At 40.4% G+C, this 21,729-nt stretch overlaps 2 protein-coding genes across 4 annotated transcripts; both read right to left on the bottom strand.

Annotated features, from left to right (window-relative positions):
• Positions 1-236: 236 nt before the first annotated feature.
• LOC110829838 (methyl farnesoate epoxidase) lies at positions 237-9,530 on the bottom strand. Of its 2 annotated transcripts, XM_022063991.2 has the most exons (9): positions 9,387-9,529; positions 8,085-8,218; positions 7,596-7,835; positions 6,331-6,488; positions 4,690-4,932; positions 3,510-3,624; positions 2,572-2,752; positions 1,491-1,608; positions 237-851 (listed from the first exon to the last, which is right to left on the bottom strand). In XM_022063991.2, exons 2-9 carry the CDS (start codon positions 8,167-8,169, stop codon positions 531-533), a joined length of 1,461 nt encoding a protein of 486 aa, XP_021919683.2. In that variant the 5' UTR covers positions 8,170-8,218; positions 9,387-9,529; the 3' UTR covers positions 237-530. The 2 variants fall into 2 exon arrangements, with proteins under 2 accessions (XP_021919683.2, XP_087200303.1); XM_087344177.1 differs by lacking the exon at positions 4,690-4,932 and having other exon boundaries at positions 9,387-9,530.
• Positions 9,531-9,606: 76 nt separating this feature from the next.
• LOC110829837 (methyl farnesoate epoxidase-like) lies at positions 9,607-21,618 on the bottom strand. Of its 2 annotated transcripts, XM_022063990.2 has the most exons (10): positions 21,064-21,618; positions 18,865-19,027; positions 18,050-18,135; positions 14,141-14,380; positions 13,689-13,846; positions 12,473-12,715; positions 12,174-12,288; positions 11,116-11,296; positions 10,559-10,676; positions 9,607-10,461 (listed from the first exon to the last, which is right to left on the bottom strand). In XM_022063990.2, the coding sequence occupies exons 3-10, from the start codon at positions 18,132-18,134 to the stop codon at positions 10,138-10,140; spliced, it is 1,464 nt and encodes a 487-aa protein (XP_021919682.1). In that variant the 5' UTR covers position 18,135; positions 18,865-19,027; positions 21,064-21,618; the 3' UTR covers positions 9,607-10,137. The 2 variants fall into 2 exon arrangements, with proteins under 2 accessions (XP_021919682.1, XP_021919681.1); XM_022063989.2 differs by lacking the exon at positions 18,865-19,027.
• Between the last annotated feature and the right edge of the window lie 111 nt (positions 21,619-21,729).

Consider the following 21,729-nt stretch of genomic DNA (forward strand, 5'->3'; position numbering starts at 1 on the left):
AAACATCGGTAAATTTCTACCGAACTGCGCATCGAAACAACCCAAAAGACAGTCATAATCACTGGATTACGTTATTTTATAGACAGTTAAAATATATTTGCTAGTGAAATGATTGAGAAAGGATTTCAATGCTAATAACGAGATACATCGCTTCCAAATTGGCCCTCATATCCTGAATAACTTTTGCGTAAAGCATTATAAACAATAAGCTATATATTATGTCATCTCCGGGCGCGTTTAAATAGTAATTTTAAGTTTTATTCCAATTATGTGTTTGCTTGATTACATGTACTGTGTATGATGAGATTTTATGTGCCTCTCCTCAGACTTTTACAGAAAAAATACCAAGTTAGGACACTACGTCGAAATAGATGACTCTCATTTCATTATATATCCTTTTCTTTTTATACCATTATAGCCATTTGTAACCAAACCAACAAGCTATATTTACATTCTACAATTAAATGAACAAAGATTTTCAACTCCAAAAACTTCTTGCATTATAAATTGTAAAACATTGTGGAATAGAATTATCGTTCCAATACCTCTACCCTGAAAGGCGCAGGTGCTGTTGTTAAACCTGAAAGAGGAAATGTTGAGGGCTTAGGATCCCCTTCAGGAATCCTAAAAGTGCATTCCTGCATGAGAGTTGAAAAGACAAGAAACAACATATTTCTTGCGAGATTATCTCCGAGGCAGACTCGTTTCCCAGCGCCAAACTGAATCATCCACTCGTCCTTAATAAACTTGCCTTCCGTATCAATGAATCGTTCTGGCCTGAACACTTCAGGATCACCCCAGTGTTCACGATCGTGCAGGACGCTCCATAGATTCACAATAATTGGTGTGTTCTATGGAAATAATTAATATTTATTGTTAGTTCTCTTGTCACTATGTGGTATATGACAATTACTTATAAGATATGCTTCTGGAAACTAACTAAGTTTTCAGTAGTCATTAAAATCTCCACAATTACCACACAGTAGAAGTTAATATGGAAATTCTGTTCGTGACAGTCTTCAAGTTATTCCTTACGGCATGAATGTAAGCGCATTAGTTACCAAGTACAAGCTATAAAATTATTCTAATGTTTTAAAAAAGTTATTTATTACCAGTTGCATATCAAAACTAGTCACTTAACGTAATCCTGAGTCACTTTTATCCATTCCACATTTCCAAAACCTATTTTGATGTGATGGATTTTAATACTAATCTCTTATTTATATCCATTTGAAGTAGCCAGTTTCTAACACTTGTTATAGAACTTATTGCATAGCTCTATCAATTTTTACTGCTCTCATTGATTCATGTCTTTAAAAAAACTGGGAAAGCTCAAGATGATTATAATGCTAGTCAGTTATCATCTTCGAGTGTCACGTAACTTAGTAGTTCATTACATAATTGAAAATACTGTGCTAAAATTCATGAAAAGAAAGCATTCAGTTATATACCAGGTAAATTGTTAATATTATGCTAACAATATGAATTACCTTTTTAATAGTATAACCTCCAAGTTCAGTGTCTTCTAAAGCTTTGTGTGGCACAGCTAATGGAGCCGTGGTATTGATTCGAGATATTTCAGCAATTGTTGCTTCCACATAAGGCAGCCTGCAACACAACATATCTAAAGTAGGTTGTGAAACCAGACTAAATAACTAACTAACTAGATGGCTTACTGAACCCGAAGGTTCGTCACTGGACCCTCTCCTGGGCCAACAAAATCCAGTTTCCTTCAACTCCTATCTCCCATAGATCCCGCCTGACATTATCCTCACATCTACGTCTAGGTCTCCCCAGCGGTCTCTTCCCCTCAGGCTTCCCAAATAGTGGACCCAACCAACCAGATGGCTTACCGAACCCGAAGGTTCATCACCGAATTAACCAAAGCCCTCCACCGGACCCTGTCCTGGGCCAACAAAATCCAGCCTCCTTCAACTCCTATCTCCCATAGATCCCGCCTGACATTATCCTCCCATCTACGTCTAGGTCTCCACAGCGGTCTCTTCCCCTCAGGCTTCCCAAATAGTGGACCCAACCAACCAGATGGCTTACCGAACCCGAAGGTTCATCACCGAATTAACCAAAGCCCTCCACCGGACTCTGTCCTGGGCCAACAAAATCAAGTCTCCTTCAACTCCTATCTCCCATAGATCCCGTCTGACATTATCCTCCCATCTACGTCTAGGTCTCCACAGCGGTCTCTTCCCCTCAGGCTTCCGGACCAATACCCGGTGCACACCTAGACATGGGCCAAAATCTGAAGGAAAGAAACGCCTTAAGAAACGTTTGTAAAATTGTGGACAAAGTGCTGGTAATATGAATGAATGTCGTGTGGCTCTGTGAGATTCAGCAAGTCCTGTGAGTTTTCTGGATTGTTGCCTGGTGTCTGGACCATCTATCCTATATCTGTGATTGACCTTGTATAGGAGACGGCAAGCTCCTCTCAAACGTCACTAATCTTCTACCACGTTACATGGTAAAACAACCCAGAAGACCACCATCTACATTCTGCATCTTTGTGGAAAACTCAAATCCCATATTTTGATTATTCTGTTTTGCGCACTCTGTTACCTGACTCTGTCCTCTAATGAGGGTCTTCTGCTGTGTCCAATAACTGTATCCAACTCTTTCTGGACAGCTTCCTGCACTTTTGGATACAGCACCATGTAGAGTAGACAGAAAGAAAGAGTATTGCTCGTTGTTTCTGCTCCCGCGGAAAATAGGTCCAGGCAAAGGACTATGAGTCCTTCTTCTGTATAACCAATATAGAATAAACATAAGAAAACTTGCTTTTAAGCTTGTATGCTATGGGATCAACCTTGAATCTTAATATGCTTAAGTGATGTAGAAAATTCACAACATATTTCGTAAATCTCCAGTATACTAATGGAACCGAAAGAAAGTGAAATTGTCTCAAGAACAGGCCTTAAGCCCTCGTCTTTCAATTGCCTTCCAAAGATTAATATTTTATTTATTTATTTCTGTTTATTCAGTTGTAGCTGTCCCCTGAATTTTTCCGCCAGAGGCAACTGCATTCCTTGCCTAGTGACTAAACTGGCTGTACTCATTAACCATGCATTAGTTCAACAGCTCTGTTGTTGGAAATATCTTAGGTGGAACAAGATATTATAGTTACAAGCCTGTGAGGCAGAGATGAGATATTCATACAACATTCTAGTCAGACGAGCTAAAGGGAAGGTACTACTTCAAGACTTAGGCACAGATGAGTTGAAAATATTAAAATGGACTCACCACCGTGAAAACCTCAAATCCTACAATATTAAAATGATTCCTAAAGAAATAAGGTATTACGATGTGGATCGAATTCAACTCGGTTCTGGACAAAATGACTGATGGGCTCTTGTGTACATGGTAATGAATCTATGGGTTATGAGAAATGTGCGCAATTTCTTGATCAGTGATCATTGTCTTTTCAAGAAGTAATATGTTGAAGAGATTTTCTTATTCTGGTTAACAGCGTAATTAGTTAAGGAGTGAGAAGTTTTTACCTGTGAAAGCGGAATTTTCACCAGCTTTTCTGGATTCCATCTCATGCAAGAAAATGTCCATTAAGTCTCTTGGATTATTCTCTTCTAACATCAGCTTGTGCTCGTGGATTGTCTTCTGTTGGGGCAAACAAATGATCCTGAGGTCAGAATAGTAGCTGAACAGTAGCGATGATTAATTATTCATTGATACACCTGGTACAAATGACGGTCTTCAAGTTTTTGTATTAATTTAATGTAAATTTCATATTTTTAAGATTTATCAACATACAAGACTTTTGGATGCTACAATAGATGTCAGAAATATTGTGCATTAGATAACATTCTTTCAGTTTGAAATGTTTACAAAGCCAGCATGTTAGTTAGGTACCTGAAGATTGATAATAATGTATACAAGTGGCCAAATGTCTGAGACCCTGTGTGACATTTTATAACTTAAAGATGGCCGTCTTCTGGGTTGTTTAACTATGTAGTCTGGTCAGGGTGATCATCACTCTGATGTTGGAGACAGCAGGCACTTCTAAAATATCAGTGATTTTTTCTTTGTATCCAGTACACACCATTCAGCATGGTGTGCATTGGTGACCCCCTTTTTGCGAAATGATGATGAAAGTGGAGTAATTGTTGGAATGCCCCGGAGAAACCCCGGAGGAAAACTTCGTGATGCCTGGACCACGGCCTTGCCCAACACAAGTTACAAATCTGAGCACCACCCGGAATTGAACCCGGGACCCAAGTATTACAAGCCCAGCGTTCTAACCGCGGATATCAGTGAAGTTCTACTAGACTACATGGTGTAACAATCCGGAAGACAGTCATCTTCATTCTTGTCATTGACATAACCTGGAATCTCATTTTATAACATGCTACTCTTTCATGCTGACAGACTCTCAGTCGACTTCAACCCCCTAGCTGAAGGACCACCCCTTCTAAACTTTCTGTGACTGCTCATTCAGTATACTCACGCGCATAATTCAATCCCTTTATCTGTAACCTGAGAAGGCAATGTGTCACAGTGGAAATGGACCCACATAATATGGACTATGTTCATGTCGTTCAAAGAACGGTGCCCTCTGACACATCTTGTTAGTGATTACAATGTTCAATTACTACTTATGTATCAATATTATTTGCTGGAATTTGTGTCTAATGTCGATATCTCTGGTAGTGACGTAATACTTACTCTGATGAAATTCTTCAGTTCATTCATGGACTCCGATATTTTGTTGTGCCCAGACAATGCCGGAGAAATTCTTCTCAAAAATGGAAAAATTGTTTGTAAGCTTCCAGAGCTTGTAGAATTACGAAACAAGAAATCCAACTTCTGAAGTAATGTCTTAAAGTCAGCATCATTATAAGCATACCTGGTGCCAGCGGTCATTGACCACAGGATGTTTATTGATGTAACAGTGAAAAGTCCAGTAGCCTAAAACCATAATTTGAAAATGTAAACTTGAGTACTTATCCAGTGATCGGTAGATCATACCATTGTATTTCCATACCAAACTGTGAATGCCTAGCTGTGATTCCTCCTTAGTGTTTACTTCCAGATGGCAGTTTAATGTAGGTTTTGAAAGGGTACGATGTTATTTTAACATGATTTGTATGTTTCCTCTTGAAGATCTATTAATCTTTTATGAGGTTTCATAGATGAAATAAGGGGAAATGCACGACTCCCCAGTATGTGTTAACTTGAAACGAAATGCGTTCAGATAATTTAAGAACCGAGATGTGTTTCGATTCACTCACACATTTTACTGTGAACCAACTTTATTATTTTAAAATTTATAATTATTTCATCTGGAATAAGAAAAGATGTTTTAAGGAGAAAATTATATACGTATTCCTAGATGTAGGAGATAATTTTGGAGGAACTTTTAAAGAAGTACTAATTCTTATCTTCTCTATTGCTTTTGGGGAAATCACCTCCATATCTAGCATTTAGGTTATGTTAATCCTGTAAGTCCAGTACAAAAATCCCTATCCTTGATCATCTTTGCTACTTGACAAGGTGTCTTCCTTGTCATTGTTTGCTTCGTGAAAGTGAAACACGCTCGACTTCTGTAATCCCTCCAACATCATTGGCAAAGTAAATAAACATACAGAAAAACAGATAGTTCACGCAATTCAAAATTAACAAAATCAAGGTTTTAAATAAAACTCTGTCATTGGATATTTGATAATCCTCTGAGGATGAAAAATATTTGCACAAACAGGAATTGACAAGAAATAAATGTTACTAGATGCAAAATTTTTTTAGAAACGTACTGTCTCAAACTTTCTCAAAGTCCATCCAGTGCCAGTGCCCAGGAAAACGTCATTATCGTTACTGACGTTCAAACCTCATATCTCACACGAAGCAACTGTGATACTTCAATTCGTTAAATGACATTATATATTATTATTGCACTTTATACTCGCATAAATAGTATGTATTTATGCTGTTATGCTGTGTCATTTTTGTAAGGAATTTAAAAGGTAACAAAACAGAGAAAATTATGCTATCATTCAATTCAGAATATTACATTTTCTAATATTTTTCTCCAGACATAGGTCTGATGGTAGACTTCTAGTGATTCTGTTTGGGAAAAGAATCTATCTGTCCTATTAATATATTAGAATAGCAGCAAGGAGCAACTGAGGAAAACAGTAGCCCATAATGTAAAATAACCCTGATGATAGCTGAATTACAGTCGAAACGTATTAAATAAATGAGGACTCCATTGAAATGGTGCAATAATGCAATAGTGCAAATGAAAACACGGTTTAAGTTGCGTTTAAGTGAATGTGTGATATAATCGTATTCACAAAATCCTTTACCCACCTGAACAATTTTCTTCTTCCTTATTTCTTTCAATAATTCTTCTGTTTCTGCAAGAATTTCTGCTTCAGAACTTTTCTTGCCAAAACCAAAATCTTTCAAATGTCTGAGTGCGAAACGACGTTGCTCAACCCAGACTGGTCCATCCGAGAAGATAATACCTGGACAATAACAAGAACTTGGACCTGCTTTCAAGCTGATTTCGTTTATACACTGATGATAATTGGCGGCTGTGAATTTTTAGCGATTGTGCCGCTAAGATTAACAAATTCAGTAACCGACGCAGCGATCACACGGTGCTACATCGCCAGTACATTATACTAGTGGGACTATTTTATTACAGATTACTGAGGTCCATGATGTAATTTTTGTAAAATAAATTTTATCACATCAAAATGTAATACCGGTGCAAAACTCTAATAGCAAATAAAACTATTTATCTGAAAAAAATAATGATATAACTAAATAACTAAATCCACGAAGCAGAATCCTTATTTAGAAACTGTTAGTACTTGAGTTGATAAAGAAGTCTTTTATGGAATTAGGAACTTTACTGTTGTATTCAAAAGAGCCCACTATTGGACTGTACATTTAGTCACATAAATCCAGAAGATCCTCTTACGCTTTCGTGTTAATACTCATTTTAATATTATCCGCCCATCTACTCCTGTCACCTGTCTCTGAAGTGGTTTCTCCTCTTTAGGTTTTGAGGCCGAAATTTTGTATGTACCCACGTTTGATTTATCACATTAAGAACGTTTGTGAAGAGCACAGAATTGTGAAGCTCCTCATTATGCAATTCTCTCCATCTTCATGTTACTTTGTGTCTCTTCGGTCCAAACATTCTCCCATCTATTTTATTTTAAAATACCTTCTATCTATTGCTTTCCTTAAGGCATACAAATCAATGGATAAAAATCCAGTTTTGTCTATTTTAATCTCTAAGTTTCTCGAAAAAAGACAGGAAAATGAAAAATTGTAAGTTGCTTTTACATTCTGTACGATGATGGAAACAGCAAGCTCCTTTGAACCGTCGGTACGTCGTACAACATCCACAATACTTTGTTGACATGAGAACGTCAGATCTCACCTAATTTTGATTTGTTAGGCTTCGTCGTTTTCAAAATCGAAACATTTATGGACGCATAAACCACAAAATTAATATTATCTAATCTTCTTCATTAATGTAATTTTGATTAAGTACCATCGTTCCCCAAAAATCTTACACCACACTGACAGATCGTAACGCGAATGAAGACACAACTCACCAAGGCGCTTGTGGAAATTCCTGTCTGGGACATTATCGTCGTCTTCTCGGCCAAGGAATTCGTCCCTTCTCAGGACTTCGATCACCTCTCGAGGTCCGCCGACTGCTATTACTGGTTTCGAACCCAGCATGAGACCAACTATGGGGCCGTAACTTTCAAACCAGCTTCCAGAAATGGTTAAGTGGATATGCTTTCGAGGTATGAAGGGAAGCGAACCAAGAATAGGGATGCATGGAGGTCCTGAAAAAAACCATGAATCACACACGCTATATCGTCATAATTCCACAACCACCACCCAAAACTTGTGAGTACTAATGGCTGAATTAGTGAAATAATGACATTCGAAAACGCGGATAGCAAAAACGTGTATAACAAGAGTCTGCTATATCATCACGGAGTTAGAGTATTGTACATGAAAGAATTGTTATTGTCTTTCTACGAAGAATGCTGATTAAGAGACAAGGTTTCCTTCAAGAGCATTGATCTTACCAGGTGGGAAATTCTTCGGTTTCATGTTCACCCAGTAGTACAGGAAAAGTATGAGTAAAACAGCTATTGCGATGTGTAGAACCATCGTGAAATCCCGACTTCAGCTCGTCGAAGGAGTTCACAAAAACTGTTTCCTGTAAAAGATAATGAACGCTCTTAAATGTGCCAGAAACCTGCGTATCCGGGACGAGTTCATATTTACTCTGCAGAGGTTTTCGTGCTCGATCGGTCAAAACAGTTACGGACGTGCAAATATTAAAGTATGATTTGAGATTTCTGTCTTCTGGGTTGTTGCGCTGTGTAGTCTGGTCGATGTTAACCAACGTTTCGGAGATCATACTGCCTCCGTCATCAGGGCGATGAGTATGAAGATTTCTGTCTTCTGGGTTGTTGCGCTGTGTAGTCTGGTAGATGTTAACCAACGTTTCAGAGGTCATACTGCCTCCATCATCAGGGCGATGAGTATGAAGATTTCTGTCTTCTGGGTTGTTGCGCTGTGTAGTCTGGTCGATGTTAACCAACGTTTCGGAGATCATACTGCCTCCGTCATCAGGGCGATGAGTATGAAGATTTCTGTCTTCTGGGTTGTTGCGCTGTGTAGTCTGGTCGATGTTGATCTTCTGGGTTGTACAGCCATTTGGGCTTGCAGGTACATAAAGACGTTTCGTAGAAATGTAAACCCTTTTCTGTGGTATCTACCCACGTGTCTACACGGCATCACTACCCATATCGATGTTGTTAAATTTATGTCGTGTTAATAATCGACTTCCAACAGTCACTTTACTATTTTAAATTAAGTAGCGTTTATAAACAGCATGTTACATCATTATTTACGTAAAGATTTTTTGTTCAGTAGCCTTGTATGACGTCTTACGTTATCTGAAGGTCATGTATGAACTACGACTTCTATCTTGCTTGAATAATTCTGAATGTCATCCTTCACGTAACATATTTCCCATATAATAAGAAATTGCAAGTATTTGTAACCGAACACAAGGTCCCAGAACCACTCCATCCTGTTCCGATTTGATTTCTGAGACCTGAGACCAGTTGAACTCTTAAAGGATATTAGTACTTCAGGAAAATGCTGTGTAGTAGCTTTAAACAGGCTACGGCCGCTTCCCCACATGTGATTAGTAATTTATTTGTAATTTGTTTAACGACGCTAACAGTAACTCAGATTATACACCTCAAATGATATAATAATTAATAAATGATTAATCATTATAAAGGATATGGAAATAAGCGGTCGTGGTATAATATAAGGTACAACTCCAGTATTTTATATAAATTCCAACTCACCTTCTGATGCAACAATGTAGCCAGTAAATGTCACGTAAGACTTCAAGGACTGAAGCTGATTTTGAGTAATTATATGGTATAAGTCACGCACGCCATCTACACAGAAATCTCACAAACAACTCATCGTTCACTTGAAATTTATCTGTTCTCTTGACTGTTAGCGCCACGAGTGATCTTTTGTGGAAGCAAACATCGATTTCAATGCAGTGCAAACAACAAATACTTTTCACAGGATATTTCAATTTTTTATTGTTAGTTATAATTTAACGTAAGTAGATATTTTACATAAATTAGCTGGTTTTCGCAGATTTCAGTTATATTGTCATACCATAAATATTTAAAACTTGTTTAATATTAACCTGGACTTGCGTAGAACAAACACTGTAAATAGTTCACCCATAATCATCTCCTTATCACGTATGACGCTAAATATTATCTACAATTGATACAGATACATTTAACATGAAACGTAATTGTATATTGAATTGACAGTTGTCTAATTGGCGTTATTTCGAATGGTGTGGAATGTCAGGACAAAATCAGATATTATACAATTCGCTGTCATTTTAAAATGTCCTACTACATACTTCTTCAAGTCAATTTGACTTGATATAAATTCCAACTGACTGTGCATTCCAGAAAATCTGAATGTGTCAGAATTGTAAAGATATAATCAAATTAGTATAATTATGTGACATAAGAAAGACTTTGCAACTTTCTCTTCGGGGACAGTTTATAGGAATGACGTGTGCTAAATTCTTCGAGTAATTTTCACTCGGAATGGCTGAGGGGCCATCGTCATTCCTGGAAGAGGTAACGTCTGCGGAGGAGGATCGTCTTCAGGCAAACTGAACAAGAACTCTTGAAGTAGCGACGTGAAGAACAGGAAAATTGTGTTTCGTGCCATTGCTTCGCCGAGGCACATTCGCTTACCAGCTCCAAAGGAAATAATCCATTCGTCTTTAACAAAATTTCTGTTTTCGTCCAGAAAACGTTCGGGTCTAAAAACTTCAGGGTCACCCCAGTGTCCGCGGTCGTGATGCACGCTCCACAGGTTTATCAAAACCATGGTATCCTGAATAAGAATATAAAATTTCCATTTTTATTATTAAAAAAGGGTTATTTAATCGATATATTCCTGGTTAAGTTGTTTGATTTTCAAATGAGTGTACCTTCGGAATTGTATATCCGTGCAAATTAGTATCTTTGGTAACGCGGTGTGGTACAGTCAGCGGTACAACTGGGTTAATGCGCATCACCTCACTTATGACAGCATTCACATAATGCAGCCTGAAAAAGTAACACATAATCGGGTAAATGGTACGTCTTTTAACCTCTTGGCGAAAGTTCCACGTACTTTGCGTGGAAACGTATACAAATCAAACCTTGTAATACGCTAAATAATTTATAAATCCCTTCTATTAGATGGATGCTCTAATCCAGAAACAAAAGTATGTACCAAAATTTTCTTCAGTATGCAGTAAAACAAAAATATTACTCCTCGACGGATTATTTTTTGCGAGCGTTCTAAGGACGTTGTCCCGAGGTTGCTAACCGCGACTTCCTCGTGTGGACGTCACGTGGCTGTGGCGACTACCATATCTCATCCAACTGGTGAAGTTTGTTGGGGACAGAGCTGTCAAGAGACTTGACTTCACCACACATTTCTACCAAGTACCAATGACTAAGTAGAATAGGTTGCACTTACTCCCTGTTTATAAGTACAAACCTTTGCCTGTCTTCAACAGATGGTCTTCTGTCTTGTCCTACCACAGAATCAAGTTCTTCCTGGACCGCATTTTGCACTTGGGGATGAAGTATCATGTAGAGCAGACAGAAAACCAGTGTGTTGTTTGTGGTATCTCCTCCAGCGACGAAGAAGTCGTGGCAGGTCACAATTAGCCCTTCCTCTGATTGAAATATGAATATCAACTCTCAATTATAGTTTATGGTTAAGAACGAGACACAGGACCCTGAATTCCAGTATCGACAGTCCATTTTTCTTCTCACGAAAACAATAAACAGCAATGCATATTTGGACCTTAATAATGGACGTATTAATCTTTCAGAAAGACGGTCGGCACTTGGTGAATGTTTTATTTCTGAATATCAGGATGGATAGATGAAGGCCAATTAATTGGCCTCCCCGTTCATCAGTCATACTCTTTTTCTCGTTTTCCATCCACAAATTTCCGGAATACAAGACCTGACCGCCTGACTCGTCCCTTTCGATTTATATACAGGGTGGGTGGGAAGCAAGTAGGCATTGAGAAATGGTTAAAAACTCTATATTTCTAATGCAAAGATAATGAAAATAATTTTTACATGTACCTTTTTAAATGGGAATATGGACGCCATCTCTGCACAGCAACCACTGAATTCCACACCTCATAACGTGCAGGAATCTGCGCTCGCTCCTGAACAGTCAAGCGGCCGGCCATCTTTGTTGCCAATGTGCGTACTGCCTCTCTCGGCCACTGCTCACACCACCGACGCGCGAATTATGATACGTACATATTATTTTCATTAGGATTGCATTAATATTACAAAACCTACAGCGATTATTTAATGCCTACTTTTCTCAATGCCTACTTACTTCCCACCCACACAATAGTTCATAAAAAAAAACTCACCTTTCATGCGGAATAATATTTCCCAAGATTAAGAAAACAGAAGTGCTCTAAAATTTCGGTCACGTGTCTCAACTGGAATGAATCATCCAAACACCACATTAACAGTATTAATATAACATTTCAAGTCTCAGTTCTAGATTTAAGTGGGGCCTACCTGTAAAAATGGCGTTTCCATTGGAATTTCCTTTCTGCATTTCAATTAAATACGCATCAATGAAATCTCTAGGATTATTCTCATTCAGAACTTGTTTATGTTCCGTGATTTTTCTCTGCAACAATAAAATGGTTCAGTTAATTTTATAGTTGAAGTTCGGAGCTCTAATTTAGTGTTGTAGGGCATCAGTAAAGTCAAGTCTGTACATTGAATGATATTATGCAAATGTATCTTCACCCTTTAATGTTACACAGGAGATACTTTGTTACCATTACTACTATAGTTATTACTTCACATACCTGAATAAAATTGTAGGCATTTTTGATGTAATACATAATTTCGTTTGACCCTGTAATGCGAGGGAAAAGGCGTTTCAGGATAGGAAATATATTAGAGATCTTTCCTGATCGGAATGAACGGCGTACAAGTTCGTCCAGGTTGTTTACCAGCGCTTGAAGTTCTTCGTCATCTCTTGCATACCGCATACCAGACATCACACCCGAGATAACATTCAGAGCGGATATCTTGAACAGGCCATACATCTGAATATCAACAAAGGATAGCAATGTTAAAATCGTGCCAGAGCCTTGCGTCCTAAGTTAGGTTATGTTAGACAGGAAGCCGCATTTTATATTTAATGTAATCGAAACAGGAGATTGGCAAGCCTGTGCAAGATTTATATACGTTACTCAGTTTTAATCCTTATCTCACTTTTATTCCTATCCTAATTTGACCGATAACAGGACCCATCTTGAATCTCTAAGTTTCATCATATCAAAGGTAAAAATAAATCTTCACATGAATGTTCCAAATTCGACTTGTCCGCTATTTCGTATTCGTGCCCGTAGCTGTTTACTACTATTTAAGATATAAAATCATGGCGGCTTTGACGGTACAGAATTTCATTCTAATAAATTACACAAATTCAAGCAAATATTAGGAAAAATACAACAAAAGACGAATAACAATGTTTACGTATGTTGTGGCTAGCTTGAGGCTAATACTGAAAGCAATATTTTAGGATGGAGAGGATATGCACTGCTGAAATATTGTTTTCTTACGCACACTCAACAGAAACGAGCAGAGCCACAAAAGAAATGTTATTGTCATTCACAGGAATAAATAGTTTTAATAGTTTTAGTTTGATAAGCTTCCGTATAGGAAGAAGAGACTTTTGTGTGTTACTATTTGAGTAGCTAACATTAACATTTGGCAGGAGAAATCAAATGTTTAACAGCCATTTTACCATAAACCAGACATTGGACACAATCCTTGGTTAATTCCATCCACTTCACAACATCTTAAATGAACAGGTTCCTAATAGAACGTAGTCCACTCATATTATTTTCCTATACACAAACCATTTCTAACTTCTTTTATATTTGTACATCCGAACACGAATGAGGTCATGGCCTTCATAAATGCAAACTTTCAACAGTTTTCGTCGTTGGGGGCTTGGTGCTTTCAACATTGTTTTATCACACGTGCGGGATACAACCGTGGTATCAGACCTACCTGCACAGTGTCTTTGCTTCGCATTTCAATGACCAAGTCTTCAACTTCCTGCATGATCAGTCCACCCATGTCTGCCTTTCCAAACCCGAAATCTTTCAAATGACGCAAACTGAAACGTTTCATCTGCAACCAATACGGGCCGTCAGTGAATATAATTCCTGCAACATAAATGGAGAGCCCTCAGTTGTGCATTCATGAATAATCGATTTGGAATAAATCGATTATCCCTCTAAATCATTGAGAGGGATACACTGTATTTAATGGGGGGATGGGAGGGGACAGAAAACTGTTCCGGTTCTTAAAGTTCCCAGACAGTGCCCGTTTGTCCCGGTAAATATGAAGTACGAAATTAATCTAAACAATGTTTACAGATTCAGCACTTACCTCAAAGAAAACCCGACGCTCTAAGGTGTTAATCCAGTGTTTCTAAACTTTTCAGCTACGTTACTTACCAAGTCGCTTGTTAAATGATATATCCCTGGTTCTGGAATTGTCTACGCGACCCTGGAACTCATCTCGCCTAAGCACTTCCAGTACAGCCTTCGCTCCGCTCACTCCGAGCGCCTTCTTCGTCCCAAACATTAGTCCCACCACGGGACCATACTTGTCCATCCAGCTCCCAGCCATAACGCAGTGGAGATACTTCCGGGGCAAAAAAGGGATCGATCCCAGGACGGGCAAACATGGCGGACCTAAACACACCGGATCAGGAACGTCGAAAGTGTTTTAAAGTTTCGGCAGGGGCGGGGGGAATCACGTTGGAAAGGTAAACTTTCCTTTAAAATATTTTGGTTACCCTTCTTAATTTAAATAGGAATGTACAGAGTATGAAGATTTCTGTCTTCTGGGTTATTGCGCTGTGTAGTCTGGTCGATGTTAACCAACGTTTCAGAGGTCATACTGCCTCCGTCATCAGGGCGATGAATATGCCAATAGGGTGTGAGGAGTTGGATTTTATAGGCAGGGACGTGAAAGGTGTAGCCTGCCCCGAGCCAATGGGAGCAGGTATGGGAGTGGACCAATGGTAGCACGTGGGCGAGGGTGGGAGAGGGAGAGAAAGTAGAGAGAGAAAGGTGAGTGTAGTTGTATGGATAAAGGCCCTGAAAGGGGCCGAGTTACTGGTCTGGTTGGTTCTGGCGGCGCACTCTTGCTCGTTCTCGGAGTCCTCGGAGTGTGTGGATCAGAGGCTTCCAGGACCGGCTCAGGTGAAGTCCATCTTCCCTGTTAAAGTTATCAGGATGAAGTTCGATCTCGATGGCTTCCCTGATTAACCGGTCCATGTAGCCGGTTTTTGAGGAGAGGATAGAAGTGTCCTCTAGCTGTATCTTGTGCTCCAAGTTGAAGCGGTGTTCAGCAACCGCAGATTTCTCGGGCTGCCCGAGCCGGATGTGGCGTTCGTGCTCCTTGATCCTGGCCTCAACGGAACGGCCTGTCTGGCCGATGTAGACTTTTCCGCACTCGCAGGGAACTCTGTATACGCCAGGCGTCTTCAGTCCTAGGTCGTCCTTTACCGGCCGGAGAAAACTGGGAATTTTCTTTGGCGGAAGACCAACAGACTTGATGTCGTGCCTGGCCAGCAACCTGCTTATGCGGTTGAAGGTCGTCCCGACGTAGGGCAGGAAGGCAACCGAGGCTGGTTTTTCAGTAGGCGGTGGCAGCCTCGCAGGCGGATTGAGAGCTTTCTGAATCTGACGGTTGCTGTACCCGTTTTTCCTGAAGGTGGTGGTGAGTGCCTCCAGTTCACTCTGTAGGCTGTCGTGGTCGCAAAGGGCTTTAGCCCTGTGTACCAGGGTCGAGAGCACGGCCTGTTTGTTGGACGGGTGGTGATGGGAATTGGAGTTGAGGTAAAGGTCGGTATGGGTTGGTTTCCGGTACACCTTGTGGCCTAATGAGCCGTCAGGTTTCCGGTGAATGTCTATGTCGAGGAATGGGAGATGGCCGTCCTTTTCAGTCTCCATGGTGAACTGGATGCTCTCGTGAATGCTGTTGAGGTGGCTGAGGAACTCCGCGAGCTTGTCAGGGCCGTGGGGCCAGATGACAAACGTGTCGTCTACGTAACGGAACCAGCAGAGGGGCTTGAAGGTCGCCCCGTCCACCGCCATTTCTTCAAAGTTCTCCATGTAGAAATTGGCGATGACAGGTGATAGTGGGGAACCCATAGCCACCCCGTCGGTCTGTTCGTAGAACCGGCCGCCGAACTTGAAATATGAAGAGGTTAGTACCAGGTGGAACAGCCTCAAGACGTCGCCATCGAAGTGCCGTTCCAGGAGACGTAGGGCATCACCAACGGGTACCATGGTGAAGAGGGACACGACATCGAAACTAACCATGATGTCCCCAGGACCCACGCGGAGCGACTTGATAGTATTGATGAATTCGGTGAAGACTCCGCGTGGGTCCTGGGGACATCATGGTTAGTTTCGATGTCGTGTCCCTCTTCACCATGGTACCCGTTGGTGATGCCCTACGTCTCCTGGAACGGCACTTCGATGGCGACGTCTTGAGGCTGTTCCACCTGGTACTAACCTCTTCATATTTCAAGTTCGGCGGCCGGTTCTACGAACAGACCGACGGGGTGGCTATGGGTTCCCCACTATCACCTGTCATCGCCAATTTCTACATGGAGAACTTTGAAGAAATGGCGGTGGACGGGGCGACCTTCAAGCCCCTCTGCTGGTTCCGTTACGTAGACGACACGTTTGTCATCTGGCCCCACGGCCCTGACAAGCTCGCGGAGTTCCTCAGCCACCTCAACAGCATTCACGAGAGCATCCAGTTCACCATGGAGACTGAAAAGGACGGCCATCTCCCATTCCTCGACATAGACATTCACCGGAAACCTGACGGCTCATTAGGCCACAAGGTGTACCGGAAACCAACCCATACCGACCTTTACCTCAACTCCAATTCCCATCACCACCCGTCCAACAAACAGGCCGTGCTCTCGACCCTGGTACACAGGGCTAAAGCCCTTTGCGACCACGACAGCCTACAGAGTGAACTGGAGGCACTCACCACCACCTTCAGGAAAAACGGGTACAGCAACCGTCAGATTCAGAAAGCTCTCAATCCGCCTGCGAGGCTGCCACCGCCTACTGAAAAACCAGCCTCGGTTGCCTTCCTGCCCTACGTCGGGACGACCTTCAACCGCATAAGCAGGTTGCTGGCCAGGCACGACATCAAGTCTGTTGGTCTTCCGCCAAAGAAAATTCCCAGTTTTCTCCGGCCGGTAAAGGACGACCTAGGACTGAAGACGCCTGGCGTATACAGAGTTCCCTGCGAGTGCGGAAAAGTCTACATCGGCCAGACAGGCCGTTCCGTTGAGGCCAGGATCAAGGAGCACGAACGCCACATCCGGCTCGGGCAGCCCGAGAAATCTGCGGTTGCTGAACACCGCTTCAACTTGGAGCACAAGATACAGCTAGAGGACACTTCTATCCTCTCCTCAAAAACCGGCTACATGGACCGGTTAATCAGGGAAGCCATCGAGATCGAACTTCATCCTGATAACTTTAACAGGGAAGATGGACTTCACCTGAGCCGGTCCTGGAAGCCTCTGATCCACACACTCCGAGGACTCCGAGAACGAGCAAGAGTGCGCCGCCAGAACCAACCAGACCAGTAACTCGGCCCCTTTCAGGGCCTTTATCCATACAACTACACTCACCTTTCTCTCTCTACTTTCTCTCCCTCTCCCACCCTCGCCCACGTGCTACCATTGGTCCACTCCCATACCTGCTCCCATTGGCTCGGGGCAGGCTACACCTTTCACGTCCCTGCCTATAAAATCCAACTCCTCACACCCTATTGGCATATTCATCGCCCTGATGACGGAGGCAGTATGACCTCTGAAACGTTGGTTAACATCGACCAGACTACACAGCGCAATAACCCAGAAGACAGAAATCTTCATATTCACCGCTGTGAGAACCTCAAGTCTTACATGTACAGAGTATTCTGTGGAGAAAAATCATTCTTGAGAAACTAAATAGTACGCCCAGCTAGTCAAGAAATTACCCGTATTTTATGAAACATGAAGATTCATCACCGTGTTCACAACAGCCCGCCATCGGTACGTATCCTGAGACAGACGAATACGAATATAAATATCGTATATCCAGTTCCATCACAAGGCAAATAGCAAATAATTCCTTAAAAGCAACTGAATTAAATAAAGATTAATTTTGCATGACAAAATTCTAAACAGATGCACCACACCTAGTTGTATCAATATCCGTCAGGTAGTTTGGACTCTGTTTCTTGTGGACGGGCATACAGACATGACGAAGATAACAGGTAGTTTTCTTATTTTGTATTTTAAACCGTAAATAAAACTTATTTTGCGTAATATTCTTTCTTACCAGGCGGGAAATTCTTCGGCGTCGTATTCGTCCACAAATAGACGAAAATCACGATAATTACAGCAAGTGCAATGATTATATCCATCCTGAAAATGAAACGAAATATCCTTTGAATATAATTATTTTCAAGCCTTGATTCAAGATATTAAATGATGTAGAAGAATGAAAATATATAATATAATCATAACTTATTATGTCTCACAAGTTGATCTGCCATATTTATCAAGTAGTTCCTGTGGCGAATAATGGTTATGATATATATTTGAGAGACATCAGGTTCGATTCTCGGCCATGTTGTGAGTTATCCTGACTTCTTATAGATCATTAGTCCTTCCACGTAAATTCTGGGAGGTGACACTTAGATCATCTTCCAAATCCTTGACTATTAAATCTAGGGAGAATTCGGCATTACATAACCCCCATAACTGAAATACGTTCGTGAAACAACGTAGGCACTAACTTACCATTATTCCGATACCATGGTTTGTGTTGGCAATACACATGGCAAAGGTATTTGTCTCATTTTCCTGTACCAAAATTTCTTCTTTTACAGAAATTATTAACTAGCAGAGTGCTTAAGTATTTCAGTGAGTAAGTTCAGCAAATGCTTTAATTTATAGTTAATTTTTATTCACCGAAAGTAGGTCATGGGTCTGATTATTCCACACGTATCTTTGAATGTCATGGAGAAAAACATTATTTTCCACAAACCCTGCATCTTTAACATACCGGCAGAGGTCTCTGGCAGCAAACGTTATAAACGTAAATATATCAATATATATAGAAGGAGTCATATAAGTGTAAGAGGTACGTACTTTAAAATTTCTTGCTGGAACTTCTTGTTTTAACGTGATGACGTGGTGTTGTGGTTAACAGTCGCCCTTCAAAATCGAGAGTACCATGTTTGAATCTCAGCTCAAAGACCGTCTGTACTTTCTGAAGAGTTTCGCGGTTTTATCCATACCCTCCTGGCAACATCTGTAACCGCTCATCCGACTTTAGTTTAGTTTTAATTGATTATTAGGTGATATGTCATTTGATGTCAATTAACATTCTTTTATTTTACATTAATTCCTAAAAGATTTGTTCGATTTAACACATGTTTCTGCATCGCACATCTCAAGTTATCCATTGTATTGACAGCTACTTGCAGGTTAGCACCACCTGTTTAGAACGGAAGTAGACATCCACTTCTAAGTACTAGAAGCAAGCCTTACGCTACGTGAGTAGAACACATATTTAGAGATTTACTTATTTTACGATCTCACATTTAAATTACCCTTTTAACTGACAACCAGGTTGTGCAGGTGTTTTAACCCTTCTAAGCGGTAATTTAAATTCCGCGCTGCTTGGCGAGGAGTGGTGGCCATTTAAATTTTGCTCTAAAACACTTTATTTATCATAACGTTTGAACTATATAACATATAATGATCAATTCTTTACTGAAACCCTCTTAAAAGATGGTTTTATAATTTCAGCGTATAATATGAACATCCTGTGTGTGAGGAATGCTAATAGTCGATTAGACGTTGAGTGTTGTATATAAATTATTGAAACGTCAACACTACCCAAATACATAGATTTTATGCTTTTCTAGCGGTTCCTGCACATGACGCAATGTCTTTGAGGCATTGAATTTCTTTCCTGTGTCAATAATACGCCGGAGTAAATATGTCTGCGCCAGCTGATATTCTGACAGCGAACTGAAGGCCACATATATGCATCATACTTAGCAGTTATAACCGTCTCTTTCTAAGAACTCTTCTGATTATAGACTTCTGAGTATAGGGGTGCTAAAATGTTGACACAGATACAACACAAAGGTATATCTATATATATATATATATTATGGAGCCCCTTGACCGTTTCAGATAATTTTTTTCCTCTCTCATTCGCTGGAGTAGTTATCGTGTCATATGAGACTGAGAGAATGAGTTATCTTACCTCTACAAACAAACAGCTCAATGTTTAGTGGAAGATTGTGTAACCTCTTAGGTCACGCATTTATTCACAGACTAGCCTTTAGAGATCGAAGAATGCGACGTTGCCAATACATGATCAGAAAGAGCATTTCTTCCACACCAGATCAACTACAAACATCATATATCAGTCGTTATTATTTCCATAATTATGGGCTTTTGAAATTAGGCTTAACAGCAGACCGGGAATTTAAATGCCAGGACGTACCGATACGTCGCCCACCCGAGAAGGGAAGAGACTCTCGCATTCACGCCAAACCCGGGCCCTACGCCAATGGAAATTATTGTTATATCTTTCTTGGTTGGAGTCTGTAATTTCGTTATCTAATCAGGAATTTTCTTGTGAAGTGTCTTAACCCCGGTGTCAGGGGTCACAGACTTAATTTCACACTTGAAATTTGGACTTTTGGTAAGAAGCAGTTGGACTCTCTCCACTGCACTTTTTGGAACCTTAACTAGAAATTTCCAGACACTACAACTAAACTTCAAGTATATAAATTACCAAGAGCAACGTAAGTTATTAATAGCTTGACAACCTTAAAATTGTCTAACGATCGTTATCAGTAACCTCAGTGTTGTACGTGTGTAAATAAATAGTGGCAATTTCCTCGAAATCAATCAAGTGTTAATCATTAGCTGCTATTAACAGTCCATTAACACCACCTGAGATCCGGAGTCCATCTACCGACTAGCTAGGCCCCAAGAACCCTGAGATACCCAATCTCAATCACCTGCACCCAATTTAAAACATCCGCGAAACAAACACCCATATCGGCCCGGGGTCAGAGGCAGTTCAACATCCTCCCTGAGACGACTACAGCTCTACGACGTTCAACCAGCGGAATCTTGGAAGGCAAACAGTATTATGGATATATATATATACAGCTAGTGAAATAAATCGTCCCTAAGTGTACTATAAATAAAACAAGGAGTGAAACCTCAGCATAAACCTCGCTTCTGTAAAAAGTAACATCGCACAAGAGAATAGTACCGACGGTCATGGCTGCTATTTATTCATGTAATTTGTATACTTACATTCGCGTTCTTCTCTGCTGTTATATTGGCCGCACAATGAAGAAAATATTTTAATCACTGTAAGACCGAAAGGCCTTGAACCGCCTGTTAAACGGCAGGAATGTTGTAATGTAGCAACACAGCTGTGCTGGTACTGCGCGTTACTTTAGAACGTTACGTAAGTACAGAGTCGTGCTAATGACGAGTATGTTTCGCACAGAGGAGTTACATCAGCGCCAGTTCACGTTTATCCTCTGTGAATGACTGGAACACAAATCTCTAGTCATCTCTGGAGTCACCGTCATCATTTGGAACAAGTACATTTTTCGGTACTGTTAATATCTTGTTCTATCCATATTTTGAATTGCTGAGTTATTTACTTTTCCCTTGGGAACTTAACATTCTTCCTAACAAACTCCGATTTGAAGGGCCAGAATTTTTACTTATGGCTTGTTCTTGTCAAAGTGAGACCAGTATTCTGTTGAAATATTACACAGCACAAACACAAAATAAAATTTTATATTCAAACCTATAACCATATTTCGTTAAGAGCCATCTTAATATTATCCTCCCATCTACTTCTAGGCCTCATTTGCCCTTTTATTCTCTGTCCTATTCGTTCTGTATTTGGGTACGAATACAGAAAGATGCGTACTTGTAAACAATGAACTCAGTGGCCAGTTTGTC

The sequence above is a fragment of the Zootermopsis nevadensis genome, unplaced genomic scaffold (assembly GCF_977971745.1).
Source record: "Zootermopsis nevadensis isolate Lab colony 2312 unplaced genomic scaffold, Znev_1.0 Znev_ptg000007l, whole genome shotgun sequence".
NCBI classification, from domain to species: domain Eukaryota; kingdom Metazoa; phylum Arthropoda; class Insecta; order Blattodea; family Termopsidae; genus Zootermopsis; species Zootermopsis nevadensis.

Excerpts from the sequence above, each read along its gene's own strand:
- LOC110829838 (XM_022063991.2), bottom strand. The coding sequence starts at position 8,169 with ATGGTTCTACACATCGCAATAGCTGTTTTACTCATACTTTTCCTGTAC. Across the intron at positions 4,933-6,330 it reads GGAAGAAGAAAATTGTTCAG|GCTACTGGACTTTTCACTGT; the intron begins GTGGGTAAAGGA and ends TTATGGTTTTAG. Across the intron at positions 2,753-3,509 it reads TGAAAATTCCGCTTTCACAG|AAGAAGGACTCATAGTCCTT; the intron begins GTAAAAACTTCT and ends TTGGTTATACAG.
- LOC110829837 (XM_022063989.2), bottom strand. Across the intron at positions 14,381-18,049 it reads GCCGAAGAATTTCCCGCCTG|GTCCGCCATGTTTGCCCGTC; the intron begins GTAAGAAAGAAT and ends CGGTGTGTTTAG. Across the intron at positions 11,297-12,173 it reads TGGAAACGCCATTTTTACAG|AGGAAGGGCTAATTGTGACC; the intron begins GTAGGCCCCACT and ends TATTTCAATCAG.